Consider the following 20,989-nt stretch of genomic DNA (forward strand, 5'->3'; position numbering starts at 1 on the left):
GGGAATGAAGAAAATTATGCCAAAACAAAAATAAATAAATACAAAAAATTAAATGTTTTTTTTTCTTAAAATCATTCAGACTCTTTTCCCCCCACATTTGTATTGACAGCTATCATTGCTGACATCGCCTAATACTGGTGGGAAACAAGTGGCCTTCACGCAATGCAAGACAACGTATTCACGCAAAACAGTGAGAGCAGGGAAATCCACAAATTCTCTGTCCAAGGCCGGGTTTGAACCCACGCCTCGTTTGTGCAGGTGACTGCAACACAATCAGCTTTAGCACTACAACGCAGCAAGTTCTGAAACGGAACTGAGCAGAATCCGCACTGAAATAACCAAGCCCCTGCTAATTATTGACAAACCTCTTGAAATACACCCACAAACAATCAAACTCAGCCAGAATCTGAACACTCGACCTTATTGCACCGGTGCATGAGACCTGTTCTACATGGTTACAATATACAACTGTACCTGTACATTACATGTTATTGTCTAATTATGGCATCAGTAACACTCTGCTATTTTCTGTATGTATACATTACTCACCTCCCCTGAGCTACAGAACCTTTAACATCTGTGTGAAGCATGAGAACAAATACTGATACATGTCATGATGACCTCTTCCCCCCCACCCCCCAACTCACCCACCCACCCACCCACACCCCGGGAGCATGTGGGTGGTCACAATGCCCACAGATGGTGCTAAGTATTACACCATCAATAACTCCATGCCATGCTTGGCGTTACATATAGCAAAACTGTCATACAGCATTAACATACAAACATGTGGTGTCTCTCATTTCTCACAGATGTGTGACTCATCTAAATCAGGAATATGAATAAGGTCTGGAAGAAAATGTATTGTTTTTTGGGGCGCCATATTTAAGCCACCCCACAGGATTCAGCTCTTAAAAAAATTATTCATCAGGTCATTGCTAGAATTTGGAAATTCCACAACTAAGGTGCTGAAGTACAATATTGAGTTGTAAAACATCTTTGAATCTATTTTCTACTTCATGACCTTAAAAAATTATGTTAACACTGTTGTTGTTGATGCTAAAGGAACAGACAGATTTGCCATTAACATTGAAATTTTCTCAATTATTAGAAAAGCTACATGCCTGAATAAGACATTCACTGATGGCGCAGCAGGTTCATCAGTCCCTAAAGAGTCCTAATTAATTCGTGCAAGATTACATGAAGGACCAAACATCTTACCTATCAGAGGCCCCTTCTGTTGTAGGAGTTCTTCATAGCTGTCAGCGATCATGTGGGCCGGGGCTTGTGGACGGAAGTGGCCCTCGCGGACGAGTCGTTCACAGATGTTCATGAGTGACCGGGGAAACTGTGAAGGGTCAATACCGTAACTCCTCCATCCTCCCACTCCATCGGCAACACCTGCAGCGACAACAATACAGGAGTCTGATTGGCTGATTTATTTCAATAATGATGGACATTGGTGTATACACCGATGAATGTTTATTTTATTCAGAAATATGTATACCTTGTCTGCTTTCATCTCATTTTGTGTCAACACGGACTGCTTTAAGGGTGAGGTAAATAACAGTGCCAAGGGGAAAACCAGCGGCATGTGGCAAGTTACTGGTAAACTTCATCATACACATCTATGTCATGTACACACTGCATGATTTATAAAAGGGCACTACACTTGACATAATGAAACTACATGTAGGTCATATACGCGCATTACACAAAGAGGAAGATACTCTTTCACATTTAAACACATGTACCAAAAAAAAAAAACACTTGTACAATCGCATTCCTTTTAACACAGTAACTGATATTACAACTTTTCATTTCCAGACAAAGGGTTGCGACTAATGACAGTCTATTTCAAAACAAATGCTTTCAACAACAAAAAATTTAAATGTTTAGACAGCTGCATCTTGGATTTCCAGTATTTCATCTGAGGTTTTACATTTTCGAAGCGACAAAGTTTGATTAATTCTGATCAATGTGTCTACCTTAGGGCTTATAGAGCCATTTTCTTTTTTTTTGTTAAGTTGGGTACTAAATTTCTTAGCAGAAATACTAAATGCTGGCATCAAAAGCATAATTTGAAAGTCTTCTTGAGCTTCTGAAAGTACATTTTGACATAGCAAACTTTCGGTGAATTAAAATCTATATATACATGTAGTTTTGAAATTTTTAGTCTAAATTTCCATTTTTTAACTGCGATGTACAATAAATCTGTCTATTTGGTCAGTGCACTGGTAACTTTGATGTGTTATTCTACAATTCAGACAGTGCAGCTCATTTGATCATCAGGTGAGGGAAACCATGCAGAGCTTGAAGAAACCATCACACCTTACCAGGTAACTGCCAAGCAACAACCAGGACAACAGAACCCTTCAGCACAAAGCATTAAAACACCAAGCATTGTGATAGCCATATTGTAGGAGAATCAAATGAATTTATGTATTTCTTTCAATGTCTTACTGTTATTTAATGTCATACTAAGTATTTTTTTTTCACTTAGACTATGACCATCAGTTGTATGAGTGAAGGAAACCAGAATGCCCAGGGTGTGCCTTAGGCTGTATTTTCACAGTATGTTTGACCACCGCATGCCTTAGGTTGTATTTCCACAGTATGATCTGACCACTGTGTGCCCTAGGTTGTATGTCCACATTATGATTTGACCACTGAGTGCCCTAGGTTGTATTTCCACAGTATGATTTGACCACTGAGTGCCTCAGGTTGTATTTCCACAGTATGATTTGACCACTGAGTGCCTTAGGTTGTATTTCCACAGTATGACGTGACCACTGAGTGCCTTAGGCTGTATTTCCACAGCTGACAAGTTTACACAGGTACTTAACATATTTATGTGAATGCAACACAATAAAATGTGACACTGACCCACAGGTTTATGTAGAAGATTTATAGCTTTATACCTAACAATGGAATAAAGTCAACAATATCAACCCCTGGATTCCATATATAGCTCACAAGACTGCATGTTATTATCATAAAGCACTGTCAAACATTCATAAGCAGGTTTTTAAACAAAATAACATATTAAATTACATGTACAGTAAATGACTTAAAAATTTCACCCCAACAGTTGCATTTTTAGAGGCAAATAAATGTTATAAAATATTACTTTTGGTGCTGAAACTTACATTTTACGGAAGTACACGTATTACCACCCTACCTTCCCAACAGCTCTCAAATCACCTTTCTTTTAAAGACGAGCGAAACTCTCAGAATCTGACAAAATGAGCAAATTGGTCATGGGCAAAATTTTACATTATTTATGGTAACCTTTCCATAATGCACATCCAAACATCCACCTGTTTAACCTGTAACTGAATTTAATTAATTCCACATCTGGGTGTAACAAGTACATTATACCACTAGCTACAGGTATGGCACTGAAGTATTGAGGGTGAGGGAAAAGGTTCCCCGACACTCAACCAAATCAACTTTAACCTATACTAATACATTTATGAATTATCTATCAGTTCAAATCTACACGTACCGTATATGGCAGTTGAATACATGTACTGCTCTATACTTGTACTGTTGTATACATGTACTGCTGTATACATGTACTGTTGTATACATGTACTTTTGTATACATGTACTGCTGTATACATATACTGTTGTATACGTGTACTGCTGTATACATGTACTGTTGTATACGTGTACGGCTGTATACATGTACTGTTGTATACGTGTACTGTTGTATACATGTACTGCTGTATACATGTACTGTTGTATACATGTACTTTTGTATACATGTACTGCTGTATACATATACTGTTGTATACATGTACTGCTGTATACATGTACTGTTGTATACGTGTACTGTTGTATACATGTACTGCTGTATACATGTACTGCTGTATACATGTACTTTTGTATACATGTACTGCTGTATACATATACTGTTGTATACATGTACTGCTGTATACATGTACTGTTGTATATGTGTACTTTTGTATGCATGTACTGCTGTATACATATACTGTTGTATACATGTACTGCTGTATACATGTACTGTTGTATACGTGTACGGCTGTATACATGTACTGTTGTATACGTGTACTGTTGTATACATGTACTGCTGTATACATGTACTGTTGTATACATGTACTTTTGTATACATGTACTGCTGTATACATATACTGTTGTATACATGTACTGCTGTATACATGTACTGTTGTATACGTGTACTGTTGTATACATGTACTGCTGTATACATGTACTGCTGTATACATGTACTTTTGTATACATGTACTGCTGTATACATATACTGTTGTATACATGTACTGCTGTATACATATACTGTTGTATACATGTACTGCTGTATACATGTACTGTTGTATACGTGTACTGCTGTATACATGTACTGTTGTATACATGTACTTTTGTGTACATGTACTGCTGTATACATGTACTGTTGTATACATGTACTGCTGTATACATATACTGTTGTATATGTGTACTTTTGTATGCATGTACTGCTGTATACATATACTGTTGTATACATGTACTGCTGTATACATGTACTGTTGTATACATGTACTGCTGTATACATGTACTGTTGCAATGTAATTAAATCTAATGGTTTACTACATTTCAAATGCCACACTTGAAAATAAATACAGTATAAAAAACATGTAAACCTAAATGTACAGCGTACATATATATATGTACATTATATCCTACAATATATCCTACAAAACCCAGACTCCAAAATGAGAAATTCAGTCACAATTCAGCATCATGCATGTCTTTTATCCTGTACATGTACCTACATGTAAGACTTTAAAACTACCAACTATTGTAGCATATTTTCTAAATTGGCATTATTTACTTACTTATTTGGCTTAAATCTGATTTGTATGACTGATCCTTAAGGCCGTAGTCAAGAATAAGTCATGAAATAATGAGTGAAGTAAATCCAGCAACTATTCACCTGACAAACTTCCTCACTTAAAGCTGCAGCTGAAGAAGCGACAGCTGGATTTTAACACATGGCCTCAACACTTGACGATCGCAGTAAACCAGTGAGTTAACTATCATAGCTAATGTTTGACCATAGACATTATAGAGGGAATGTCGGGTGCTATGCCACACACCACCTACTTTAATTATTTACTCATTTATTTCCTTGCTGTTTAGCGTTATTCTCAATAATATTTCACTTGCACCAGGACGGTCAATTCTATGACTGGAGGAATAAACCACTGACATTTGGCAAGTTACCGATGAACTGCAACATTGTGCACACTATATTGGTGAAATACATGTGGTCTTTAACGTGCATTAGAGTGCTTTTGTTACCTAGACCCTACAAACAGTGAGAGCATTACAACATCCTTGCCCAAGGCCAGGATTCGGCCTGTACCAAATGTGTCTCTGCGACTGCAAGAAAGCTCCTTTAACTCAACTGCTGCCCCACCACTCCAATCCACTTTAAAGTCCCTACATTCTTAGAGGGGATTGAACCTGGGTTAGCGCCTTATTAACCAGACACTCTGGTCACTCACTTTATTAGTCATTGTTACCATAACAGTTTAAAAGTAAATGTGCACCTGTGTATGTACAGGGAGATACTGTGATCGCAATAAAAGGTCAAGATCGGGTTTGGAATGTCCGTAATTGCCGGTGAGTTCAGGTGTAACCAGTTAAAACTGGAATTCGTTTTCAGGTTGAAGGGTGATAAAGTGATAATCACATGATAACCTATTAAACTGGACATCACTATCCCTTACAGTTCAGCATGCTCTAGTATCTGTTTGTACACTTATGTATACATGTGTACAAGGCTGATATACGCCCGCAGCTATAAAATGTTACTTATACAGATTACCAGTAAAAAATCCCACACACTAGTCAAAACGTGATGATGCAGTGGCAGAAAGGCATAATCATGCAGACAGATTTCCGGACCCATATTGTGGAAAGAAATTACATAAATTAAACACACATATGGTTTAATTGAGAAATTCAATTCATTTCTGTTCATTTCAGTCGTGTGAAGAATCAATAGGAATATTGTTCCATTCCGATGAATTCACTTTGATTCAGCATGCACGTGTAAGTATATCAGGCTTGTAACATATGCCTTTATGGGAAAGTCTGTGGCTGGCTGTGGGTCTCCTCTCAAACTCTGCCCAGTTTCCTATCCACATAAAGCTGGCTGTCACAGCATAAGAGAAATACTCTTCAGTACCGCGTAAAAAAAAAATCAAATAAATAAACAGATATGCCTTTATTTATTTATTTGATTGGTGTTTTATACTGTACTCAAGAATATTTCACTTCGACGGTGGCTAGGGTTATGGTGGGAGGAAACCGGGCAGAGATCAGGGGAAAACCACAACCATCTGCAGGTTGCTGACAGACCTTTCCATGTACGAATGGAGAGGAAGCCGTCATGAGTTAGACATGACAGTGAGTGCACTGATGAGCCCCTCTTGTGTCATCGTGCCATGCTGGCATGCTAACCACACTGGCCACGGAGGGATCCTACACACACATACACTGTTGGTCTCACATACACTGTTCAGCGCAAGCTTAATCTACAAAGCCACATGCAGTTTTATCGGTTAAGCTCAATGCCACTGAAACAGCAGTGGTAACTGTAAACATGTACGTGGTCACTGTAATAAAAACCACTAAGAACTTACAGGTGTTGCTGGCAAACTCTCACCATGCTAATCCTTGCCAGGCATCTGTAGCCAGCTAAGGTCAGACAAAATGGTGTGCACATGCAGTGTAAGTCCCTCAAGAACCTTTCTTAATATGACGAACCTCCCACCATAACTTAGAGATGCATAAATCACACTGAAAGCTGCTCTTTTGGGGAATTAGGGTATATTTTCTCCAGGAGACCAACAGCAACACCATGGAAATAAAGAGAAAAACTGACCAGATTTACACATACATGTACGCATAGGTATTCAAGTGACAAAACTACCCCGTTTCTTCTAAAATTTGCCACACTTGGTCTGCTCATTTTAGCCAATATATATACATTTAACGCTAGCAGGAATATTGAGTTTCTTTTTTCTCACATGGTTAGACCATCTAATGAACAATGTACTCATATCTTTACTGTTCCAAAGAAATGTAATATTCTACTTTCATCACTACTAATATCTGTCCCAAATTTTAAAAGAATTACCACATATGGGATTTACTCAGATGAGGTGTGTTAAACACTACAATGCCGAAAATTTCACTTACTGAAAGATACATGTAGCAAGATATGGAGAAATCTAAATTCGTGTAGGTTTGCTTAAATCATGTTTCTACTATAAATGGGCCGAACCAAAATACAAAATTTTGAATGAATGAATGAATGAATGCTTGGGGTTTAACGTTGTATTTAACAATTTTTCAGTCGTATGATGAGGAGGAGTCATTAAGTATGTGTCCATATACTGTGTCTTCTCGTGGAAGGTTGCGTTCGTGCCGCCAAAGGGCTGCCGCCACTGAAGTATCATGCTAAAGACACCACACGACACCCAACACAGTCACATAATACTCACTCCCGGCCAACCAGCCCTGTTTCCTTGTTCTAACCTCTGAGTACTGAGCGTAAAGTGAGGCAGCAGTTGGTAACATTTTTAAAGTCTTTTGTATGTCCCGACCAGGGTTTGATCCCAGGTCTTCCAACATCGAGGAAGACGCTCTAACAATTAGGACACCAAGGAGGTAAAATTAGGAAGTACATGTCCATGTACAAATATGCTGACAATACAATTTATACATATACATGTATACATGTACTAATTAGCATCAGCCATTATACATATACATGAACTATAATATTGGCTATACAAACATTTCCAGCAAATTTTACATCCAAATCACGCCAGGCGTGTGAACACGTACGTACTTGTGTGAACCATCATAAAACCCATCTTTAAATGTCAAAGGTCTACGCAGCATTACACTATCACATTCTCGTATGTATGCTCTAGCAGGAGATCTAATCAATAAAATGGATTTTCTTGTCAATACGATTCCATAGTCAATATGATCCCTTTAAAAAAAAAAACCCAAAAAAACCCAGAGAATCTAAAATTGACGGCCTAGACTTGGCAGTAGCCTTTTCCCTCACAGGGGCCTGTCAAAAATAAACCTATCATAAATAACCTCAGAATTCAAGCAATAGATTTAACCGTTTACGGGTGTCTTGCTTTGTCAGCTAGGAACAAGGAAAGAGTTCAGCAGTTTATGGCCAACCAATTTCACTTGTTGTCTTATGGGCAGAATAAATACTTTCCAATGTCGGCCCATGGGGGAAATATAAACCTTGAAAATCATCTAATTTGGAGAAAATATGAACTATCCCTGATAAAGACATATTCGAATATGAATTACTATCTCAGTTGAAGCCATTTTCAAATATGACCTATCCCAGTGTTTTTCCCAGTTGAAGCCATATTCAAATATGACCTATCCCAGTGTTTTTCCCAGTTGAAGACATATTCAAATATGACCTATCCCAGTGTTTTTCCCAGTTGAAGCCATATTCAAATATGACCTATCCCAGTGTTTTTCCCAGTTAAAGCCATATTCAAATATGACCTATCCCAGTGTTTTTCCCAGTTGAAGCCATTTTCAAATATGACCTATCCCAGTGTTTTTCCCAGTTGAAGACATATTCAAATATGACCTATCCCAGTGTTTTTCCCAGTTGAAGACATATTCAAATATGACTTATCCCAGTGTTTTTCCCAATTGAAGCCATATTCAAATATGACCTATCCCAGTGTTTTTCCCAGTTGAAGCCATATTCAAATATGACCTATCCCAGTGTTTTTCCCAGTTGAAGCCATTTTCAAATATGACCTATCCCAGTGTTTTTCCCAGTTGAAGACATATTTGCATAATCAGAAATCCTTGAAAAATTAGAAATTGAAATAAATCTCAAGATCAGACGAATTAAAAAGCTGGAGTTCTATTTTTATTCCATTTCTGGATTTTTACTTGTTGGGTCACTCATGAAAACCCTAATGAAATCTAAATTTTTGGACACCAAAGAAACCTCAAGAAAGCATCTCAAAACAACATCATCTTAAAACAAATTAGCTTGGGGAATTCGGCAGAAATAGAACAGCTTTCTATCTCCCAGCACTGAAGCAATGCATACATTGTATAAAAACTCTGATATGGCTTTAAAGCAACAAAATAAAACTCAAAGCTTTAAATCCAGTGCCAGTAGCATCCTTTTAATGAAGTGATGAACTTGTATTTATAAGTCACAAGAGGATTCCAAAAATGTCCTAATTAAATAGACGCGGCCTTTGTGGCTCAGTTGGTTAGCAAACTATCGCAGCGTAATGATCCATGAGCCTCTCACCAATCTGCTCACTGTGAGTTCAAGTCCAGCTCATGCTGGGTTCCTCTCTGGCCATATGTGGGAAGGTATGTCAGCAACCTACGGATGGTCATGCGTTTCCCCCAGGCTCTGCCCTTTTTTCTCTCACCATAATGCTGTCCGCTGTCGTATGAGTGAAATGTTCTTGAGTATGGCATAAACACGAATCAAATAAAACAAATAAATCCAATTAAATAATATCTCTGTTTAAGAATGACTTCTACATACACAGGTGTATCCTGTCATATACTTACATGTATATATACACACATACATAACAAGTAATCACATCCAAATAAATGACACCAGAAAGCCTGACAATACCAAAAAGCCTGGCAATACCACAAATCCAGTGTACCAACATGCATTAAGTAGCAAAGTGGGGAACAAGGCATTTTCTGTGATGTACAGTTAAGTACACTGTACATTATCATTAATTACTTGATTGCAATGTTGCGTGCAGAGCACTTAGGCATCCAAGCCAAATGTTCAGCATGTTGTTATAGAGTCAGTGGTTAAGACAGAAAGAAGAGAGCATATTGTTCACCTCAAATGTTACTGGCCACAGGTGTGAATATAGAGTGCACATAGACATTACATTGTACCTAGATGGACTGTTAACTTTCAGGTAACAATGCAATTTTATACTGTTTACAAACTGGTGACAATTATCCTTCTTTCTCCACTTCATTCACATACTGCAATGCATGTATACAGGTATATTTTATTTATTTATTTATTTGATTTGTGTTTTATGCCATAATCAAGAATATTTCACTTACACAACATGGCCAGCATTATGGTGGGAGGAAAGCGGGCAGAGCCTGGGGGAAACCCATGACCATCCACAGGTTGCTGTCAGACCTTCCCACGTACGGCTGCAGAGGAAGCCCACATGCGCTGGACTTGAACTCACAGCGAGCGCATTGGTGAGAGGCTCCTGAGTCATTATGCTGTGCTAGCTAACCAACTGAGCCACGGAGGCCCTCTGCATACAGTTATATGTCCTAGTATTCCATAAATTACACCTCAAATACATCAATTCAACTATTTCACAGCGGTAGTAAGGTCTGCCAGCAAAACATGAGAAAATAAAAGCTAATATCACAGTCTACTTCACGTGTAAACTTAGAAGTCCTACATTGTAAATGATTTTGTAGATATGGTCGTTAAATGTACATGCTGAGCTCTTCCTACCTTGTAAACTAGGTCCCTGGTATTCACAGTAACTACATATACCACTCCCATGTTGCGCAATGTTCGCCAGCTATCATATGCTCCACTGGTGACAAGAACATGTATTTTTTATGATGTAGGTGCCAATTTCCAAGCTACAGTTAACACCCATCAATTGATCTCAAAAACTGCCTTGGGTACTCGCATGTGGCTAACATCAGCCAATTAGCAAGGGCTAGGCTTGTGCCACTTAATTCCGTGCTTAACATGGAATGCACACTGACAGTTTAAATGGCTTCATTAATGTTTCATGCCATCTGAAAAATTTCACCTCAACTATTAGCATATACATGTAGGTTTGATATACTGGTGTGTGTGTGCAAATATGCATTGAGAATCAAATTTCACATTTCACTTTGCTGAATTACGGGAATATGAAAGTTCATCTACACTGGACACCTACTTACAATGAATGTGGCATCAAGAATCAAAACCATATCATATTGTTCGATATCAATAAGCAGTTATTAATATTTACACTGAGGCAGGAAACTTGAGATACAGAGAATATGTACTTGTAGGAACTACATTCAAACAGGTAACACTTCAAACTGTTCATTCGCTCGGAATTTTAACATCAGTTTAATATCACCTCACCACTACATGTATTTCAATCAGACCTTGACAGTGGTAGGATCTACTCATTGTATATATGTAAATAAAGTACTACTGCTAGTTCACTAAAACACCATGCTGAAGACACCAGACATAACACCTCACCTAGTCTCTGCACAATGCTATCGGTTTAGCCAGAACTGGGTGAATTCTGAGTGAAGAAAGTGGAGCATATCCTGCTAAACTCCATCACACCTTGGCAGGCAAATGTATACTATAAAACATATATCACCTAAAAGCTATCATTTTTCAAAAAATGACATGATTTGCAGAATTCTGACTGATTCGACCACCTTACAAGGCCACTTAAGAGTTATTTGTGAAGTTTGACAAATTTCTTGTCAGAAAAACCTGAGTGTAGGCATCAAAAGAATTCTTATAAGGTCTCCCCGTGTTTTTGAATGTGCATTTATACACCAAATTTTAAGTGATATACAGTACATGTCCGGGTGCATTAAACCAGCCTCCTGACCAACCTTATGGCCAAAGGTCACATCACCTTGTCAAACAAAGAAAATTTTCTGTGTTAAAATCAGGCCAAAAATGGGGGGAAAAAAGTCAAGTAACAGCTGACCCTCCCAATTTCCCATGAACACCCATCATGTCAGAAAGGGCACATGAGTGATGTGTGAGTGACAGCAGACCTGCAAATTGACCTACATTTGCTTCTACATATACACTGTATATATGTATATGTTAATTTGAGTATGTGCAATGTGAATACAATGTGAAATGATCAGAAGTTCACAGCTAATGTATATGTACATTTATATGGCCTGACATCAATTTCTTTATTGTGACAATACAGGACTAGTTTTATAATCACCCAGAACATGCGTCTTTTTCATTGACAAAGGTATATCATAAAGAGGTTTAACAATTAAATTTAATTCACATAAGTGAGCACATGAAAGTACAAAGATAACAAACAACCTGAAATTGTGCACATTTTGCATGGTTTTGAGAGCTCTATTAATGTTAAGACAGGTGAGTCTTGGAGTCTTGTTTTGAAGGTCCATGTAAGTTGATATCCACCTGCAACACTAACTTTTAGCTCTTAAAGTAATATTTTATGGTATTTATTTCCTCATGGAAATGCCCATTTTGGTTAAATTTTGGGGTCACTCACTATATATACCAAATCAAATTATTTTATCATTTACACACAACAAATCTGCCAATTCTTCAGACTTTTCCTCAGGTAGAGGCCTTTCTACACAACTATACAATACATAAACGCTTCTCATGAGTAAGCAACTCATGAAGCATGTGAACAGTTACACATTTTCACTCATTTTGTGTTACTGAATTATGGAACTGTTTGCACCTGGCGGACAGTTCAAGTCCTTATTAAGTCACACATCTACCGGCACTGATGTCAAATATAACTTATGATCAAAAAGAGACAAAAAAAAGGGTGACCTCTCTGCCTTGCTCTTTAACAAATGATCTATTCACTCTGTGAATAAAAGGGCTTTTGTCTACATGTACATTGTCTACTTTTTTGTCTCTTCTTTTTTCCAACCCTTTTTTCTGCAGTGCACTCATGACTCTAAAACTGAACATCACACCACACAGCCACAAATCAGGTGGAAACAACAATACCTTTCTATGGCTGAAGGAACAAAATAAAGCCACAACGTGATGATGGTTTTAAGCTAAACCAGTTAACATATAATTGACCAGGAAAAGATTCAGTTTTTACAGCCATTGTGTGACATTTTGACAACTTCTGTGCATTATCTGACGCTGTTGGAGCCATACATGCAACTGCGAACCAGGAAATCTGACTGCTACTGTATGTGTGATGAATGTCATTCTCACATTCATCGTAACACTGAGTCCAATCAACACCTCTCAAAAAACATGCCGTTGATTTCAAACTCCCATCTCCTTCCCACTTATGACACTCACCTTCTCTGCTTATTTATATGTAATTTTATAGCAGAATCTCTAATACTATCCTCTTAACATACTATCCTCACCTATGAAACTAATTAACTCGCTGCGATGTGGTCACATTGAATACCAGACCTTCTGAGGTACCAAAAGTACCTCGTTGTCGACAGCCATTTGAAAGTGTCATATGACCTACTTCTGGGTTTGAAGTGCAACTGAATTTCGGTATTGAAATCCTCAAGAAAACTATTATATTTCGATTGCTGTCTACAAGAATAACTTTAACACTCTGAATTCAATCCAAAAAGGCATAAAAAAGAGCTTGTATTTTTAATGCAGATAAGTTTAGGTGCTGTGAGCACAGACCTCAATTAGATTACCTCCACTGAGTTGGAGTGCTCAGATGTGCAGCGATTTGTTTGAGATGTGGCGATGGACTCAGTGTTATGATGAATGTCAGAATGTTAAAACAGCACCCTGAGTCCATCTAGATGGACTAGACACACTGCCACCCACCTTCCCTGTGTAGGTAATCAAACTCCAAGATTCGATCGAAACATTTTCCTGAATAATAAATTTCATACCAAGCAAAAAGTCTATCGAACACTCACCGACAGGCCAAAAAGTTGTCACTCATGATGTTCATGGAACCGTCGTGGGCCCTACGAGGATTAAGTCCTCGTAACTAACATGCGGCGTAATACCTACAGCACTGGTCCCCATGGAAATCAAGTGCACGTTAACGTTACGTGCTCTTTGTGAAACGAGCCCCATGATGATAGCTGACAGACATTGACCTCTTCATTGTCACACGCAACAGCTGATGAGTTTTACGTAGTAACTTACAACAAGTGCGTGATAGTACAAAATAAGTCTAATGACAGGAGAAATACATGACATATACCGAAGATGACACTTACCAATGACATCTGCTACTTTATCCCTGGCTATAAAATAAGCGTCATCTCCAAAAGTCCACTTCTTGGGTCCTTGAGGTTTTGAAAGACTCTTGGAAAATCCCGAGGCTCCAGTTACGAACTGGAGCTCTTTCCTGTCCACTGAAGATTTCAACTGAATTTCACTATGAATTCCTGTTACAATCGCCCGAGCAAGCAGCCTGCCGTAAAGGGCCACCGATTGCATGATTCGCCAGGCTCTTTTCCAGTCAACTTGTTCTTATCCAACCCACTTCTGTCGGGATAAAAACGAAATGAAATTCCCTCCTCACCTCCACATGCTGTTAGCTCGTCGCCATCTTTGTCTTCCACCAGTGTGACGTCATTTGTTTTCATTCGGTTCAGGGGAGAGAACTGCGGCAGTCTAAGTTTGTTATAAAACCAGCTGTCTGGCTAAACCATTCACGAGCAGATCTTATCTATTTCTAGAAATAGAATCATGATTTAGTTTGCTTGAAATTTATGAAACACTGTCTATTTATCATAAGCCTTTCATACTCATCAGTTAGAGAGGAAACACGGACGAACTTACAAATTTTGCTGGCCGCCGTCGTAAAATATTCTGCCAAACACCAATCAGATAAATAAATATATAGGCCTACGTATAGAGTTGCTATAATAAAGTTTGGGTTAAACGTCAAAACTTAAAAAAAAATTAATTAAAAAAGAAAAAAAAACCTTTATACAGAGACGTATATATATATAAGTTTAAAACAGTGCCCGTTGAATAAAACATTGTTGTACAGGTATACACAGAAGTAGTCAGTTTAATAAAGATAATACATGTATATATGTCAGAACTCCACAACGGCAGATAACAAACCTATAGCGTATATATATATATATATATATATATATATATACCAATAATGCTATGTATTATTTCACTCGCCATGCGTGCAAGCTTGACACTGAACAATTGCCAAGACCAAAAATTATATAACGACTTTTAAGGAGATTCGATACCTCACAACTATAGGCCTATGTATGAGGCAATGTACGTGGTGTTTACGCTAAGCTCTATATCTGTCGGCATATATGAATCATGCAGATGTATACTTTGACTGACATGGAATTATATATCAGCTACTCCAAGAAAGATTTAATAAATAAAACAATTAAATAAAATCTGCGCCAGCACAAACCCTACTATCCAGTAACTCTGTACATGAACAGACGTGTTTGTCTACTTATAGACAAGTTAAATATATATATATATATATATATATATATATATATATATATATATATATATATATATATATATATATATATATATATGTTGTATTGGAGATTTACTCTGTTCAGTGCTCTTCATGTGTCTAACCACCCATATGACCGTATAATCAGTGCATATGTATAATACTGAAAAAATTAAGGTACTTGTAAAGTTGAAGTTGATGTCACGTGGTATCTAGAGTGACATCATTGCATTGAAGAATCTGCCTTCAGGTGTAATGTACTGTTGAGACACGGGTTAGCTATCAATACCGTTCAGCAACAATGTCTTTGCGCCAGCTAAATTAAAGGATGGTGCAAAGAAGAAGAAAAAAAATCAAATAAATAAACAAACAGAAATTACCACATTCATATCAATTAAGACTGATAGCTGACTCGTTGCACTGACTATGTATAATGGCCCACGCGTGGTGTTTACGACGATTCGCCCACGTGCTACCTCAGAGGTCATCGTGCCCCGACAGAGCGTACGGTCTGTTTATGTCGGTCGTTACTGGCATCACTAAAAGGATTTCGAAGTTCACTAGCAGGTCTGCCAGATTGCATGGCACTGGACTGACCAAAATCAACACGCCTGTCTGAGCGTGTTACTTTCTGACCACCCTTATATATTTCACTTATATAAAGCTGTTTAGATTTATGCAAGCACGGATGCCATGGAGGAAATGACAGTGCCCGGAGCAAACAAACGACCTTTGTCAATATCTTTTTATCTTTTTAATTATAGTACACAAACAGTTTAGTAATATCGACCGGGATATCTGATGAAGGAAGCGATATGCGAACAAGCTTTAGCTCAGGAAAATTTATTTATTTGAGAGGTGTTTTACGTACACCGTACTCAAGAATATTTCACTTATGTAAAAACGACTGGGTCTGTAGCAACTTGCGGATGGTTGTAGGTTTCCTCCGGGCTGTGCCCGGTTTCCTCCCACCATAATGCTGGCCGCCGTTGTATAAGTGAAATATTCTTGAGAATACAGCGTAAAACACAAATCAAATAAGTAAATAAATAAAAACGACCGTGCACCTCAGGTACACACAACCGTAATAAAATGGAACATCTACACTTTTGTGTATTGCAGGTACAAAACAGAACAAAAATGTGTATTGGTGATACACACTGTTGTCTATATATATATATATATATATATATATATATATATATATATATATATATATATATATATAGGGCAGAACTAGAGGGAAACCCACGACCATCCGTAGGTTGCTGAAAGACCTCGCGCAGAGGAAACCAACTAGAATAAGTTGGACTTGAACTTACAGGCACCTGTAAATTGCGCTTTTGGAATCATTTGAATTATACCGGCCATTATAATTTACATGCTTTTATTTATATATTTGTTTATTTATTTATTTTCTTAGTTGGTTTTGAACGCTCATACTGAAACGTACATGTATATAGAATCATTTTTACGCATGCACTGCTGGAGGAAACGGGATAAACTGAATCCTTCGTGCCCAGCACTTAAAATATCGATTATATAACATTAATAAGACCTAGCTGTTGGTTCCACATTTCATCTTGCTTGTCTAGCCTTGCAGATATACATATAGAAGGAAAGTGGGAAAGTTCGTCAAAAACTTGCAAAAGATCTGTGGTTCACACCGGTTTTCTCCATACCCATAGCATTGGCAGCCATCAGGTAAGTAAGTTGATTCTTCCGATGCAGGATTTGTATATATAGTATAAACCCGTGACTCACGTTCCTATTTGCTTATAATTAAAATTTTAAAGAAAGTACATGTTACAGTAAAATTGCAACACCATGTTGCTTATAGCTCGTCGCGTGTATACAGAGTTAGAAATTTGAAGCGGTGCATTTGGAATTTATGTATACTCTCTAGTCGAAGAAGTCAGATAATGTGGTAGGCCTATATTTGTTTACAATTTACGTCGACTCTTCATTGTTGCATCATTCTCAAATAAACATGCATTACATCTCTTAAGCCACTGCATACCCATCACAGGCCGAAATTTTGAACCTTGCTGCATGAAAGCTAGTTTAAAAAAGAAAATTAAACGTGTGGAGTTTATATACATATATAGTGCCATTTATTATTTCGCCCCTTCATATATAGCCTACTTGAAAAAAAAAATTGATAGCTGTTGTTTAACTCCATACACTCAAAAATTGATATGTTAATTTTAACAGAATGACTGTTGTCTGAGCGATGCTTATGTTATTATAACACAATATTCTGTCATATTCATCATAATATTCTGTTAGTCTAATATAATCTTTATATTGAATTAATAGAGTATGAGCGTTATATTTAACAGAATAATCTGTTGCAAAAGCAGAATACATTCTAGCATCAACTCAGACAACTCAGACTTTCCTTTAAATTTAACAGATTATTTTTTGGAGTGTATACTCAAGAAGTTATTACTTATGCAATGGTATTCAGCTCATGGGCGGGGTGCCCGACGTATATTACCAACCCTTAACATACCGGTACCATATTCGTGACAATATACATGCAGTTTCAACTAACGTTAGGCTATAGACTGCACAAACGTCGTCGACCGCTTTTATATTGCCACCACGAACCCATAAATTAACATGCAGTTTGAGAGCTTGAGTTGAAAATATGCATGTGTATTAAAGGACCGGTATGTTTCAAAATATGCCCAAAAAACTCCTGTCTGATCGAGACGAAAGAATCTCCAGGGTTCAAGGACGAAAATGCATGATGTTTTCATGACAAAAACCCTTGGCAAAAGGCCCTTCCTTTACTTGATAGAGTAAACATACAAAGTCCAGTACCATAAAGGTAGTGCATGTATATGTTTTCTGCTTTTATTTGAAATAACAAAAACATTTTTTTCAAGGACACAATACATGCTAGCCCAAGCTAGCTGGACAATACCATATCGTAGCTACCAGCCAGCTTGGGCTAAAAACATGTTTTCATGTTAATCTTATGATCAAAAATGCCGTTTCATAGGTTTATAAAACACAAAAACCTATGTAATTTAATTTAGGGACAACTTGCCTGGTCCACTGCTTGTTTCAAGGACAACGTCCCGTTGTACTTGAAATCATTGTACGGATCATTTTATCACGTTTTCCAGTCGATGACTACCCTTGTTTTTGAAACATGGTGATAATTTTTTCACATTTTTCAGTGGACAACAGCTTCGTCCGTTTGCCATGAAACGTGCAGACCATTTCACCACGTTCGTCAATTTTTCGTATCTTCTCTCATAAACGACATCGCGCTGCCTCCGTGGCCGAGGGGGTTAGCACACCAGTGCAGCGCAATGAACCAGGAGCCTCTCACCAATGCGTTCGCTGTGAGTTCAAGTCCAGCTCATGCTGGCTTCCTCTCCAGCTGTACCTGTGGATGGTCTTGGGTTTCCCCCGAGCCCTGCCCAGTTTCCTCTCACCATAATGCTGGCAGCCATCGTATAAGTGAAACTTTCTTCAGTACGGCGTATAACACCAATCAAATAAATAAATGACGTCGCCTTGTTGCAGAATAACACAAGACAACGTCTTTTAATAAAAAAAGTTATAAAGAAATATGTGTTACGGTGTTTTGTGAAAGTGGCCCCTGGTCCACTGACGAACGGGGCAAAATGATCTGGGCCGAGTTGTTCAAAAGTGTATTAAGGCTTAAGCTCGCTACTAACTTTAGTCCAGACTAAAGTGCCATTACCTTTGTATTAGAATGAAACTGGTATTAAGATTTAAGCCTGGCTTAACTTTAATACACTTTTGAACAACTGACCTCGCACTTTTCATGGCAAACGGACAATGCTGTGGTTCACTTAAAAACGTGACAAATTCTCTCCATGTTCCAAGAACAATGGTCGTGGTCGACTTGAAAACGTGACAGGATGATCCGCATGTTTCAAAAACAAACGGATCTGATCGACTGAAGCTCTTAACAAAATGATTCGCATCATTTCAAGGACAAAATTCTGTCAAGATAAATGGGAAACGAAATGGAAAGCGTATGTCACTTTCTAAAACAACAATATAAATTTGCTATTTTTCACGAAAACTGTCGACGTGTTCCAAGACTTAACAATCTGCAGAGAAGGTTAAAAGAACCTTTTGCAGTTATCGTCACTGCATTTTGTTTTACCTAATTCTGTTTCAGCCACGATGGTAGGGGGCGGGAAAGTTGCCACTTTATAAACAATTACATGAACAGCTGTAAAAAAAGAACTGATAAGGGGCCGTTTTTCACCGATTACGTGTGACCATTTGGCAATTATCACACTCGCCGTCGCTATTATGGCTTTACTCTGTATGCTGTAGTCTTTCACAATGCATACTCAACAGAATGTAAAGGCACGAAACAATTTTGTAATGTTTTCTTTCAATCTTAAATCACGTTGTTACAACTATTTACTGGAAGATGTACCACACGACGCCACACCCTTATGACGTATGCCTTTATGAAAGGGCCCAACGCGAGTTAATCCAATATTCCACATTTTAAAGTTTTACCGGTTTGTATGACCAGGCTCGGGTTTGAACATGAATTGTCCTTTTATGAGGCTGACGCTCTAACTTTACCCGCTACCGCTAGCTGCGTATGCGAGTTATTCCCCTTCGTGCGCTCGAAAATTATCTCCCCTTGACAATCACGCACTTTCTTTTCTTCGACGTATGGTCGATTGAAAATGTTATCGCGTAACTGTATGGCATTGTTTCTGTCGTTAACATTATGGCCTTAAGTACTCTATGTTGTATTAAAGCCTAAGTGCGGTAACCTGCTGAATGCTTTTCAAACAATGGTCCTAAAATCCACATTTTGAGAAATGTCTTTGATGGTTTTTTTTTGTTACTTTGCCAAAATATATGTACAAAATAATGCAGTTATTAAAAAATCAAAAAGGAGTATTTATGGACATATTTTGCAGTGACTATTTATTTATTTAACTCATTGGATTTTTACGCTGTACAATTTCACTTGTGCAGCGTTATGGTGGTAAGAGACTGGGCAGATCCATGTTGAAAGTTATGAAAATCCACAAATTACAGGTCTTCCCACATGACCGTCTGGTATCCGTGAGCCAGCACGTGCTGCACTTGAACATACAGCGATTGCAATGGACAAGAGGCTTCTGTTTTCAGACCTTGTTTTAGTGTTTGAATATATACACATAAACAAAACTGGTCATTTTCTTTCAGCTGAATGAAGAGAAAATAATTTTGTTCAAACGGTTGTAAACCATTCGAAGCACTTCATTCCTTTCATCTATGCAAGAGCTCAAAAGAATATTTCATCTCTCTAATGCTTCAACCTTTTCACATGTTTGCAAGCGGTTCAAGCATATTCCGAAGGCATTTTACTGTGTTGGCTGATATAACTATACTTTTTCTTAAGCTATGATATTGACCAATAAAACGAGTGTACTTTTGTCTCCAAAATCAAATTAACAGTGTGTATAAATTGCACTGCAAGTTGTTTTTTCATATGCGAAAAAATTGGAATTAGGGTAGTCCCATTTTGTGCAACTGAAATTCAGCTTAAAGGGCCGTTTTCACCAGAACATATGTGTATCCCGCTGCAGCTCTCATAGCGTTTAACGCATGATGTCCGATTCGCTTTATCAAATAACGCTCGATTCTTTCAACTTCCAAAATTATTCTCACTTTTACTTCCATCTTTCACTTTGTGATGTTTCTAG

At 37.8% G+C, this 20,989-nt stretch overlaps 1 protein-coding gene across 1 annotated transcript in view; it reads right to left on the reverse strand.

Moving 5' to 3' along the window:
* Positions 1-14,374, reverse strand: part of LOC135476182 (protein phosphatase PTC7 homolog) — a 40,546-nt gene extending 26,172 nt beyond the window's left edge. Inside the window, exons 1-2 of the mRNA XM_064756116.1 lie at positions 14,041-14,374; positions 1,222-1,401 (exon numbers count right to left, since the gene is read on the reverse strand). Coding sequence (XP_064612186.1) covers positions 1,222-1,401; positions 14,041-14,263 — 403 coding nt within the window. The 5' untranslated portion in view covers positions 14,264-14,374. The remainder of the gene's footprint in view (positions 1-1,221; positions 1,402-14,040) is intronic.
* Positions 14,375-20,989: the final 6,615 nt, after the last annotated feature.

This window comes from Liolophura sinensis, chromosome 10 (assembly GCF_032854445.1).
Source record: "Liolophura sinensis isolate JHLJ2023 chromosome 10, CUHK_Ljap_v2, whole genome shotgun sequence".
Taxonomy (NCBI): domain Eukaryota; kingdom Metazoa; phylum Mollusca; class Polyplacophora; order Chitonida; family Chitonidae; genus Liolophura; species Liolophura sinensis.